The sequence below is a fragment of the Aquarana catesbeiana genome, linkage group LG08 (genome assembly GCF_042186555.1).
Source record: "Aquarana catesbeiana isolate 2022-GZ linkage group LG08, ASM4218655v1, whole genome shotgun sequence".
Classification (NCBI taxonomy): domain Eukaryota; kingdom Metazoa; phylum Chordata; class Amphibia; order Anura; family Ranidae; genus Aquarana; species Aquarana catesbeiana.
This window is the reverse complement of record NC_133331.1, coordinates 80,055,211-80,068,818: the sequence shown is the minus strand read 5'-3', so window position 1 is coordinate 80,068,818 and position 13,608 is coordinate 80,055,211. Positions and strand designations below refer to the sequence as shown.

General features: G+C 46.5%; 1 protein-coding gene across 5 annotated transcripts in view; it reads right to left on the bottom strand.

Moving 5' to 3' along the window:
- Positions 1-11,582, bottom strand: part of IDE (insulin degrading enzyme) — a 149,216-nt gene extending 137,634 nt beyond the window's left edge. For 2 of the 5 annotated variants that reach the window (XM_073596046.1, XM_073596047.1), the window contains exon 1: positions 11,089-11,241. In XM_073596046.1, the coding sequence (XP_073452147.1) occupies positions 11,089-11,150 (62 nt within the window). In that variant the 5' untranslated portion in view covers positions 11,151-11,241. Of the gene's footprint in view, positions 1-5,070; positions 5,167-11,015; positions 11,242-11,436 lie in introns of those variants that run through there. The other 3 variants (XM_073596049.1, XM_073596048.1, XM_073596051.1) reach the window with 3 other exon arrangements.
- Between the last annotated feature and the right edge of the window lie 2,026 nt (positions 11,583-13,608).

Below are 13,608 nucleotides of genomic sequence, written 5' to 3'. Positions count from 1 at the left end.
CACACTACCGCGACTTGGGATCCGACTTGTAAGCCCTCAAGTCGCCCCAAAAAGAGATTCACATTACAGTGCATGGGAGCGTCTTAATAGACACTACTGAAGTCGCTCCGACTTCAGAGCGTACTCCCTGTACTACTTGGATCCGACTTTGATCCGACTTCAGCCTATTGACTATCATTGAAGTCGGATCGCCGTCTCGCATGATCCGACTTCGGCATGCGACTTGTGCTCAAATGATCTTGAGGGGAACTCCGCGCCAAATTTTAAATAAAAATCCGGCATGGGTTCCCCCTCCAGGGGCATACCAGGCCCTTGGGTCTGGTATGGACCTTGAGGAGAACCCCCTACGCCGAAAAAACGGCGTGGGGGGTCCCCCCCAATCCATACCAGACCCTTATCCGAGCACGCAGCCCGGCCGGACAGGAATGGGGGTGGGGACGAGCGAGCGCCCCCCCCCCCCCCCTCCTGAACCGTACCAGGCCGCATGCCCTCAACATGGGGGGTTTGGTGCCTTGGGGGAGGGGGGCGCGCTGCGGCCCCCCCCACCCCAAAGCACCTTGTCCCCATGTTGATGAGGACAAGGGCCTCTTCCCGACAACCCTGGCCGTTGGTTGTCGAGGTCTGCGGGCGGGGGGCTTATCGGAATCTGGGAGCCCCCTTTAATAAGGGGGCCCCCAGATCCCGGCCCCCCACCCTATGTGAATAGGTATGGGGTACATGGTACCCCTACCCATTCACCTAGGGAAAAAAGCGTCAATAAAAAACACAGTACACAGGTATTTAAAATAATTTATTAGGCAGCTCCGGGATCTTCTTCCGACTCCGGGGGTCTCTCCGGCGTCTTCTCCCGGTGTCCGCATCTTCTGCCGGCTCCACCGCTATCTTCTGGCGCTCTTTTGCCAGCGGTGGTCCGGACCTCTGGATCATCTTCTTCCCTCTTCTCTTCCAGAGATGTTGACACGACGCTCTCCCCAGCCAGAATGGTTTCTGTGCGCTCTGCAAGGGACTTATATAGGCCGTGACCCCGCCCCCTTATGCCGTCACAGTCCCTGGGCATGCTGGGTCTGTGACGTTTTAGGAGGCGTGGTCACCGGGTGATGACCACGCCCCCTTATGACGGCACAGCCCCAGCATGCCCTGGGACAGTGACCTCATAAGGGGGCGGGGTCACCGCCTATATAAGTCCGTTGCGGAGCGTTCAGAGACCATTCCAGCTGGAGAGAGCGTCGTGTCAACATCTTTGGAAGAAAAGAAGAAGGCAGAAGTCCGGACCACCGCTAGCAATTGAGCTGCAGAAGATAGCGGAGGAGCCGGCAGAAGATGCGGACACCGGGAGGAGACGGCGGAGAGACCCCCGAAGTCGGAAGAGGACCCCCGAAGTCGGAAGAAGATCCCGGAGCTGCCTAATAAATTATTTTAAAAAAACTGTGTACTGTTTGTTTTATTGACACTTTTTTCCCCTGGGTGAATGGGTAGGGGTACCATGTACCCCATACTCATTCACATAGGGTGGGGGGCCGGGATCTGGGGGCCCCCTTATTAAAGGGGGCTCCCAGATTCCGATAAGCCCCCCCGCCCGCAGACCCCGACAACCAACGGCCAGGGTTGTCGGGAAGAGGCCCTTGTCCTCATCAACATGGGGACAAGGTGCTTTGGGGTGGGGGGGGGGCCGCAGCGCGCCCCCCTCCCCCAAGGCACCAACCCCCCCCCATGTTGAGGGCATGCGGCCTGGTACGGCTCAGGAGGGGGGGGGGGCGCTCGCTCGTCCCCACCCCCATTCCTGTCCGGCCGGGCTGCATGCTCGGATAAGGGTCTGGTATGGATTGGGGGGACCCCCCACGCCGTCCCTTCGGCGTAGGGGGGTTCCCCTCAAGATCCATACCGGACCCAAGGGCCTGGTATGCCCCTGGGGGGGGAACCCATGCCGGATTTTTATTTAAAATTTGGCGCGGAGTTCCCCCTAAAGATTCGCCATACAGTGGCGGGGATCCAAGTCGGATCCCCGTTCATTGAAAGTCGGATCCACAAGTCGTGTTGAAGTCGGGTTAAAGTCGCGTTGCAAAGTCGCGTTGAAGTCGTGTTGCCCTTGTGTGAATCGAGCCTAAGGCTCGGTTCACACTAGGGGCGGCACGACTTGCAGGTCGCCTCACCGAGGCGACCTGCACACGACATCCACAGCGACTTGCAAAACGACTTCTGTATAGAAGTCTATGAAAGTCGCCTCAAGTCGCCCCAAAAGAAGTACAGGAACCTTTTTCTAAGTCGGAGCGACTTGCGTCGCTCCTATTAGAACGGTTCCATTGTACAGAACGGGAGGCGACTGCCTGACAAGTCGCCCCTGTGTGAACCGGCACTAAAGTTAGAATACAACTCAATACAAGAGAATTTAAGCGGTTTTAAACTGCCAACGTTCAAAAAAAACCTGCAAGGCAATCGTATAATGTGCTAGTATGCATCGCATACTAGCACATTATGAAATACTCTGGCAAAGATTGAGACATAATCAAATAGTGGATATCTCTCCCTCAGCGCTCACGGCAAAAATACAATATCAAACGCTGCTACTATAATAAAAATGCAATATATCAAAAATATGTCTAAATATTTAAACATTAATAGCGCTAGTATAGTCAGTCTTTTAAAGCAGTAGTAAACCCATTCATTTAACCGTTTCAGATAAGTTACATTTCCGGCATGTGCCGGGAATGTAACCCTCCCATTGGTTGTGCTCTTAACCAGACTGTCAAACCAGACATGTTATAACTGGTCACATGTGCAGCATCATGGCAGTTGAAGATTAAACTGAGGGCTAAATGACAGCTTCCTTGACTGAAATCAATAGGAGGGTTTACTTCCACTTTAAAGTGATACACAGTCCACTTTGACAGTGAAAGTAGCAAAATATGGAATAAAAGATAGTCCGCTCTAACAGAACAGAATTAAAAATTTGTTGAAGTTTATTGATCCTGACGAATCGCCATCACCACAATGCTTGTATAATAATCCCCCAAAGGAAATTCACTTACCAGATATTACTGGATTTGATGCAAATCTCTAAGTAGTTGTTATCAGCAAAACATTGCGTTTCCATCCAATATTGCTGGGTTGGTACGTAGGTGTTAAGTAGCTGTAATCAGCAATCCCTGCATCTCTCCATTTGTATATTGCTCGTCACAAGCAAGAAAATAAGGGGCAACATAGCGTAATCCAGTATTTGTAAGGTATGTTTATTTAAATAATTCCTTATAGATGTACACTTACAACAAAATCAATTGTTAAAAGCATAAGTAAAGTATACTTATAAAGTCACTCCCTCCTGATATACCTCTCACCGATACAGCGGTGTTCCCGGGTAAGGCAAACAGGGGATTCGACAGCGTAATTCAACGGCGTAGGCTGCTGCATGGTCAAGCCCCACGCAGCAACCTACGCCGTCAAATTACGATGTTGAGTCCCCTGTTTGCCTTACCCGGAACATCGCTGTAGCAGTGAGAGGTATATCAGGAGGGAGCGACTTTATAAGTATACTTTACTTATGCTTTTACCAATTGATTTTCTTGTAAGTGTACATCTATAAGGAATTATTTAAATAAACATACCTTACAAATACTGGATTACGCTATGTTGCCCCTTATTTTCTTGCTTGTGACGAGCAATATACAAATGGAGAGATGCAGGGATTGCTGATTACAGCTACTTAACACCTACGTACCAACCCAGCAATATTGGATGGAAACGCAATGTTTTGCTGATAACAACTACTTAGAGATTTGCATCAAATCCAGTAATATCTGGTAAGTGAATTTCCTTTGGGGGATTATTATACAAGCATTGTGGTGATGGCGATTCGTCAGGATCAATAAACTTCAACAAATGTTTAATTCTTTTCTGTTTGAGCGGACTATCTTTTATTGCACATTTTGCTATTTTCACTGTCCAAGTGGACTGTGTATCAATTTAAAAGGCTGACTATACTAGCGCTATTAATGTTTAAATATTTATTTAGACATATTTTTGACATATTATGAAATACTCACCTTGGAATGAAGCTCCCCAGCACTGTTAAGTCACTGCTGAGAGTGCTGACATGGTTCCCCCTGTCTGTCTTCTTATGTGATTGGCCCAAGCCGTTTCCTTCTGAAGTTCCAGCACTGTAAGCCGGTCCCTCAGAGCGCATGCGCCAACGATGTAATTGGGCGCATGCACTCTGAATATCTCTTAAAAACTGTTCAAGATTAGGAAATATTCACAGTACCTACAGGTAAGCCTTACCTACAGTACAAGTGGTAGTACAGAGTTTTCTACCACTCTAGGAAGGCCATGCACATGAGAGCCTAAAATCGAAATAAAATAACATTTTGTTTTGCATTTGTTCAGTTTATCAGCATCATCCATCAATATTTAACTGAGACCCATATTAATATGGAATATCCGAAGGTGTAATGGAAGAAAAGATTGCACTGCAGTGTTTCTTGGCAAGAAAGATTAGTGTATATAATGCCAGAAGCACTGCTGGATTATGTCACCCAATATCTCAACAGGTCAGGCTTGCTCAGCAGTGTGCTGTCTACAGGTTCACATTGTGATGTTGAGTCACAACTACTAGTGACAACTTCTAATGTCGACAAGCACAAATGGAATACAGAGAAAGTCCTGGTGTTTCATCATTTCCTAACAAACGTACCTTTACTACAAAAAAAAAAAAAAAAAAAAAAAAAAAAAAAAAAAAAAAAGGGGAGAAAGACGTGCGTGAGATTTGTGTAATGCAATATTAATGAATGCTTTTGGTCTTTGTAATGATCCCATCGTCAGTAAAATGATATAGGGCTGTCAGAGTCCTGGTGTCTGCCAGTATACAGTACAGCAAAAGGGGGAAAATAGCATCTGTCATGTTCCCGATTAGCATATAAATATTTTACATACCCACAGCAAATAAACATGACCCCACGACCTTATTAATCTAATGTGTTGGGATCAACTATTGCTTTTTATATCTATCTTATCATTAAAAAAGCTTTCTAGCTGGCTTGTACATTTTACAGTGTTCTTGTTAAAAGAAAGAGAGCTTACCTGCTGGGACCAGGATCCAAACCCGTGTGTGAGCCGCCAGGCAACTCTTACTTGTGCTGAGCCAACCCTCTGCAGCTGGGGCATTCCCCCTAGCTGTGTACATATGCAGCTGCGGGGCGGGGAACATCCCGACTATAAAGGATTACACATGATTGTTCCCTGGAGGGCTCACACACGTGGGTTTGGATTCTAGTCTGAACACACCAGAGCTCATCGCTGTATTTGGGAAACAAAGACTGGAAACAATCTCCCCAGTGGGGTCAGCAACAGAAATGTTAACTCTTTAACACTTTTCAAAAAAAAAAAAAAAAGTAATAAAAATAAAACAAGGGCTGGATTTACACCTTTGTTTCTGATCAAAAAATAAATAAATAGAAAATCCATTTCACGTATTAAAATGCACATTAAAGCATCAGTGTAGGTTGATATGTGTTATTATGTGTGAGGGAGTTCAATAAAAAAAGTACACTGCAACACAAATTGAAAATGCACGTTGAAGATGCCCTCTTTTTTGTCTCCTCATCTTTTTTTGAAGGGTTATCTTCAATTTACATACTCACAAGCCCAGCGAATCCAGCGTTCTCCCGCTGCGATCAATTTCTTCGCTGCCACAAGGCTGGTCCCATGCCACCATCTTCTCTTCTGTCTTTTAAGATCTTGCACCTGGCCCCTAATCATGTACCATCAGGTCCAACTTCCAAACATGGTGTGTCCCTTCCCTCCACGGAATACCCGACAGGGATATCCCAGGAGGCTACAGAACAGGTCACACTATTGTTACAAGATTGGAAGCAGGCCATGTGGCAGTAAGGCGGGAAGTCTTTAAAGGTTAAGTTCACCTTTTTAAAGGAAAAATAATAAATGCACATGTTTTTGCAGGTAAAACAAAAATGTGCATTTATTTTTATTTATTTTTTTACTTTGAGTCTCTAAAGCAGATCATGGGTTCCATGCAGGACTCCTGCAGACTTGTCAGTGTATCTGTCTGCTGGTACATCGTAGGGGCAGGCAGATATACACACGGACAAGAAGAGACAATGAACAACCACAGTGCTCAACAACGCCATGGTGATTCAATGAGAACTACAACCCGACAGTTGCAAAGGTTGTGTCGGTACTTGTAGTTTTCCTTCACAGAACTCTGCAAATGAACGACATGGCCGGGCAGGTGGAGCCCCGCACGGCCATGTTTCTTCGGAATGATCTGATTTTTTCAATGAATAAAAATATTCCAGTAAATCGAATAGCTGCTACTATAGAAAACAAAGATCATATGAATAAGGTGCTTAAAGTCCAAAGAATAGTAAGCACTAGCAGCGCTAAATAACTCAGTCCATAAATTGGAACAACTCATATCACTCATGAATTCTTTGTAGCAGAGCTGACACACTGTTAGTAATTCTCATCAGGTTGATCAATTGCATCACATGAGGCTTCTCACCCCGTGGATAATGAACTCACCAGAAGTCGGAAGGGAATACGCCTTCAGAATATTATCAAAATGATATAAGCGGGCCTCCTCCTGTCAGCAGATCCACAGCCGGACTACTCCTTCAGGATACAACCTCCTCTTCAGTAAGTGCTCTCACTGGAGATGGCAGTAATGATGGTGTATATATGAAAAAAAAAATAAAATAAAAAAAAATCTCATAGCATAACTCTGTTAGGTAAGTTTTATTCCCAAAAGACCCCCTAAGAGTTATATGAATTTGACAGTTTATAAGTGTAACTCTTGGGGGGGTCATTTGGGAATAATAATAAAAAAAAAAAAAAAAACTTAGCTAACAGAGTTATGCTATGAGATTTCCCCCCCCCCCCCCCCATATATAAACCATCATTACGGAGATTACTGAAGAGGAGGTTGTATCCTGAAGGAGTAGTCCGGTTGTAGATCTGCTGACAGGAGGAGGCCCGCTTATATCATTACGATAATATTCTGAAAGTGTATTCTCTTCCGACTTCTGGGGAGTTCATTATCCACGGGGTGATTAGCCCGATGTAGTGCGGTGATGCAATTAATCAACCTGATGAGAATTACTAGCAGTGTGTCAGCTCTGCTACAAAGGATTCATGATTGATATGAGTTGTTCCAATTTATGGAGTTAGTGATCACTTTAGTGCTGCTAGTGCTTACTATTCTTTGGACATACACACACATATTTTTTTTTTTTATAATTATATTATATTATATTATAATATATATACATATATACACACACACACACCTGTTCCATCTGCACTGACAGCCCACGGTCAACTACCAACACATTCAGGAGTTAGCAGAATGGCTGAGCAGTGAACTCTCGCCATGCAGATGCAACCCCATATTCAAAAAAATAAATAATAAAAAAAAAAAGGGGGAGGGAGAACTTTCAGGTTCTTGGCTTTAAAAGAGAAGTATGGTTTTTGGGGGGTGACGTAAGCAGAGAGAGGACTTCAGCCCGCTCTCTGCTGAAAATGAGTCACAGGAGTGCAAAATGCATTGCACTCCTGTGTCCCATAGGAGAAGTACAGCCAAAATGAGCTTAGGCTGGACTTCTACTTTACTGGAAAAGGCGCAAGTGAGTATTTTTAGACCGCCATGGCAAACTTCATGCTTTTCTCAGCAACTAGTGTCTATTCTGTATACATTGGGGGTTATTTACCAAAGGCAAATCTACTTTGCACTACAAGTGCAAACTACAGGTGCAAAGTGCAGTCGCTGTAGATCCGAGGGGGACATGCAAGGACCATTAAAAACAGCATTTTAGCTTGCACATGATTGGATAATAAAATCAGCAGAGCTTCCCCTCATTTCAGATCTACCCCTCAGATTCACAGCGACTTCACTTCCAAGTGCACTCTCAGTGCAATTTTAAGTGCACTTTGCACTTGTAGTGCAAAGTGGATTTGCCTTTAGTAAATAACCCCCATTGCTGCCAAACTATATGCTCTAAAGCTAGGTTCATATTATACGCAGGCGTGGGATGCATGCCCTCCACACCAAACACATGCTGCTGTTAGTAGAGGAGCGGAACCACCACCCCCCCGCACCGCAAACCCTGCTGCGATTTTGGAAAAGGAGCAAGGATCTGCATTTTCTGTAGGTACAACAGCTCATTTAAAGAGGTTGTAAACTTCTGGGGGGGAACCCTGCAAGACAAAGGCATAATGAGCTTGTATGCATTGCATACAAGCTCCTTATGAAATACTTAACTAAAAATGAATGCAGTGGTCCCTGCACGAACCTGTCATCTTTCACGGCTGTCATCTTTTCCGGGGTTCCTTCCGAGTTCGCAGGCTCCAGCGCTGTGAATGGCCGGAGCCGTGACGCTGCGCATGCGAGCTGCTGTTCACAGCATGGGCTTGGAAGGAATGGCACACATGGGACGTTCTTTCAGAACAGGTTTAGGAGATATTTTCAATACCTATAGGTCACCTATAGGTAAAAGTTTGCAGAAGATGTTTACTTCCTCTATAAAGTAGTAGGTTGCTGTGCCCATTCAAACCTGGCCTCCAAGAAACCAGTATAGTAAGAATCTCGCTTAAGGCTAGGCTTACATCTTTGCAGGTGAAGAACGCACGCAAAATTATGCACACTCCTTACCCACAGAGAAATGCGCTGCACTTCTAGTAGATGCTCAGGGGGGCCATTAATTCTTAAAGCGGTAGTAAACTCTTTGACAGGGGAAAATAAAAAACGTCCACCTGCAAGGCAATATCATAATGTGCTAGTTAGAGATGCGCCAAAATATATTGGTTAAAAAAAGTGCCGATAATGGTGCTGAAAACACATGCGATTTTACTGTGCTTAGTGTGTTTTTTCATAGGTCATGTGACTCAACAACCGCATCAAAAAACGCAACACTGGTGCATTATTGGCATGGTTTTTTTTTGTTTTTTTTTAAATAGACCAAAAATGCAGCAAGATTTTTAACGCCACAACGGAAATGCGACAAACCAGTGTGAAGACTTATATAGACTTTAAAGAGATGCATTTTTCTTGAGCTTTTCTTGTGCTAAAGGTCTCAATAATGGCCGAAAAAAAATTCATATTCATTTACATCTATGAGATTAAATTAAAAAGTCATAAGTAATACAATTTAAAAAAATGACAGAGATGATAGATAGGATATCATTTTTACATACAAAAGCTGTCAGTTTCAGCCAAGTACATCCTGAACTAACTTTCGGCAACAAAATTTCCCATTCAGTGCACCTCTAGTGCTAGTATGTCTTGCATAGCAGCACATCATGAAATAATTACCTTAAAATGAATCCCTCCAGCGGCGCACTGTCACCGCCGCAGAGGCTTCCATCTTCACCTGGTCTTCCTTCCGGGATGGCGCACTGTCACCGCCGCAGAGGCTTCCATCTTCAGCCGTTCTTCCTTCCGGGATGGCGCACTGTCACCGCCGCAGAGGCTTCCATCTTCAGCCGTTCTTCCTTCCGGGATGGCGCACTGTCACCGTCGCAGAGGCTTCCATCTTCACCCGGTCTTCCTTACGGGATGGCGCGCTGTCACCGCTGCAGAGGTTTCCATCTTCACCCGGTCTTCCTTCCAGGGGGCGCACGGTCACCACTGCAGAGGCTTCCATCTTCACCCGGTCTTCCTTACGGGATGGCGCGCTGTCACCGCCACAGAGGCTTCCATCTTCACCCGGTCTTCCTTACAGGATGGCGCGCTGTCACCGTCGCAGAGGTTTCCATCTTCACCCGATCTTCCTTATGGGAGGGCGCGCTGTCACCGCTGCAGAGGTTTCCATCTTCACCCGGTCTTCCTTCCAGGGGGCGCACGGTCACCGCTGCAGAGGCTTCCATCTTCACCCGGTCTTCCTTCCAGGGGGCGCACGGTCACCGCTGCAGAGGCTTCCATCTTCACCCGATCTTCCTTCCAGGAGGGCGCGGTCACCGATGCAGAGGCTTCCATCTTCACCCGATCTTCCTTCCAGAAGGGAGCGCGGTCACCACTGCAGAGGCTTCCATCTTCACCAGTCTTCCCTCAGGGAGGGCGCGCTGTCACCGCCGCAGAGGCTTCCATCTTCACCCGGTCTTCATTCCAGGTTCAGGGGACTCCGGCCGTCTGATTGGCTGAGCCGCGCAGGATGTCAGCCGCGGCACACAGCTCCGAAGGAACGGCAAGGGTATGCCGTTACTTGAGAATGCACGTGCCAGTGACATCTTTGGCTGCTACTCTCTAGAGCAGTGATGGCAAACCTTGGCACCCCAGATGTTTTGGAACTACGTTTCCCATGATGCTCATGCACTCTGCAGTGTAGTTGAGCATCATGGGAAATGTAGTTCCAAAACATCTGGGGTGCCAAGGTTCGCCATCACTGCTATAGACTATCTCCTAAATGGTACACGTTTAGGAGATATTCATTTTACCTACAGGTACATTTTATTATAAGCTTACCTGTAGGTAAAAATAAAAAACAAGACTTTACTACCACTTTAATCGCACCCCATGCATTATCAACTACAGCGTAATTTTGCGCACGTGCTAAACCGCGTGGTGCCGCAGCTCTTATGTGATCCAGTGCAGTAAATATCTCTATCTCCATCCGGGAACTTCTTTCCCAGCTCATTGAAATTAATGGGTTGCTCTACCCACGATATGCATGAGCAAAACGCACACGCAAAGATGCAAACGGCGCCCAATTTCCAGAAACCTTTTGCGACACTCTGTGTGTAGAATAATAATAATAATAATAATGCTATAGAGAAGAGAACACAGGCCCCCTATTAGCACCTCAGACTGCCATTCCCCATGAGGAAGGCCCAGGACAATATGTCTGCTGGGAATGACCCCTCATACACACATAACGTCCGCCTGTCCATGAGAGGAACATTCCAGGGACAGAGGAGAAGCTCGGGCTGTCCTTGGAACATTCCACCCCAGAACACACAGGCTGCTGACTCACACACGACTTTCGCAGAGTGTCGGGCGAGGTGGAGGAACGTACCGGGCCGGGTGTGGGGTGTCAGGGGAAGGAGATGGAGGGTACACTTGCGGGCCGCGGTCTCCCACCTTCTTACCCTGCTGAGACTGAACGGAACCCCCACAGGCAGCTGGCGAGACGGCGTGAGCCTTGCAACATGGCCCGGCACCGCAAACACTCAAGGAGGGAGCGGCCTATGGAAGTCCTCCCTCCCTTCCTGATCCATGGAGCCCGCCTCCTAGACGCCACACAGGCCCGGCCTCCAGCATACTATTTCTACTTACCCTTTAGTCACCTGCCCTGCTAACTCAACTCTAACCCAGTCCCCGACCTTGCCTATCCAGCCGCCCGCGACACCTAGGAGGTACACGGTAGCGCGCAGCAAGAAAGGTCGCCGCTTGAGGCCTAAAGTAGGCCGCATCTGTTTGCCGACATTAAAGCGTACCTGCTCGGTTATACTGAATGCCAGTGTTGGAATTCTGCCAGTCTGCTGCCTCTCCCCACGCCTGGGTCTTTGATAAAAAGCAGAGAGGGGATGGAGCTTGAGAAACTGGTTGCTGATTAGTCACTCAGACATTCTGCATGAGGAATGATTTCAAAATGAACTGAGGGGAATGGACTTGTCATTGCTATCCTCATCCAGACAATGCTAGGTGCCTGGTGCTCTCCGGCTTCTAGATTTTCAGAGCCACAGACCAGGAGCACGCTTGCAGCATGTGAACATCGGATAACCACGGCTTTTATGATAAAATCAGTGTTGTAAATAAATTAAAATTAAAAAACTAAAGACAATCTGCCAACTCCTGCAAAAAACTGACACACCTGGAAGTGTCAATCTCCTGGACCCCTGCTGTGCAGATTGGTTCCTCCCCTTCACCCCACTTCTTTAGTGCCCTTTCACACTGAGTCGCTTTTCAGGCGCTTTCACGCAAAAAAAAAAAAAAAAAAGCGCCTGAAAAGCTCACGAAAACCTATTTCCATTAAAATCAATGTATGCTTTCACACTGAGGCATTTGCCTGGCACTGGCAGGGCGGTGAAAAAAACGCCCCTCTCCATTGAGAATAATGGAAAGCTCTTCAAAAGCGCCTGAAAAGCTCTCAAATGTTTTACTGGCAGTTTAGAAGCACCTCAGTGTAAAAGGGGCCTTACAGGACTCAGTAATAATGTAGGGGTCGGCGGATCAAACCACTGAGGTCAGCAGGGGTAAACCAGATATCCAACTATCCTGAAAGGGTTGGATGCAGCAGGATCTGTAGCCTGTGTCTTGGGTGGAATTGGGCTAATGCCTGGTACACACAAAGAGATTATCGGATGAATGATTGTCCGTTTTTTTTGTTTGTTTTTTTTTGCATGCTAAACTCAGATCGAACCTGAAGAGTTCACTAAAGTCACGAAAATCCTTGTACGACAGAATACAAATTCGGAAGTGATGTAATGTGTTGTAATGCATTTGTATTGTATTTTCGAACTACAGCTGTACTGATTAAAGGAAAATCGTATGAGCTGCCATTGTACAAAAAAAAAAATTGTGCATGTCCGATCAGATAATATCAGATGAACTGTCATGATCGGCCCGATTATTGTACGATTGCTTCAAAAGCGGTATTTGTGTACGGGGCTTAAGGCTCCATTCACACTTGTGCAATTTACGCAACTTTGGACATCAAAGGTGCATGACAAGTTGTTCCCCATGTTTTCCAATGATATATATTTATATATGTGTGACTTAAAGGATATGTACACGTTCAGTTTAAAAAAACAAACATGTCATACTTACCTCCTCTGTGCAGATGGTTTTGCACAGAGTGGCCCCGATCCTCCTCTTCTGGGGTCCCTCAGCGGAGCTCCTGGCTTCTCCTCTTCTCGAGTGCCCCGTTGGAGAAGTGCTCTCCCTGGGGGCACCCGTGTGGGCACGCTCCCGTGTCCTGCAGCTGCGTCCATTGACGCAGACAGCAGGACTCGGCTCCGCCCCCCGACTCCTGTGTCTTTGGATTTGATTGACAGCGGCGGGAGCCAATGGCTGTGCTGCTATCAACCTATCCAAACAAGACCCGAGACACGGGCTGGAGCGGGTGTGCTCGTCCCTGACCCAGGAACGATTGGGGGCTGGTGCACTACAAGAATGCATTGAGGTGAAAAACCATGAGGGTTTACAACCCCTTTAAAGTTGCAGCAACTTCAGTAGTTTATGCTTTACTTTGGTCTGACTTTCATAGACTTCAATGTTAACCCTCAGAAGTTGCATGAAAGTCATACCTGAATGTTATATAATGGAACTGGTGTGCAACAGTTGTCCATTATCACCGGTCAAAGCCAAAGTCGTATCCAAGTTGCACCCCTCCAAAGTTGCACCCCAAAGTCGGCACAACTTTGGAGTCATACAAGTGTGAATGGAGCCTAAAACTGAAAAAGAATGATATCGATTAAGGTCAGCCTCTCAACAGCTTTCATCCTGAGTATGGCAACTGTGCCACTCTTTCCTTATAAGAGAAAGTAAATTATTTTATGACCCCCAAGATTGGCTCCCTTACCTGGACAGGGCTATTTACAGACTTTAAAGCGTTTATAGACGCTCTCACCTTCACCCATCTTGCTTCAGGGTTCGCAGACTCTGGC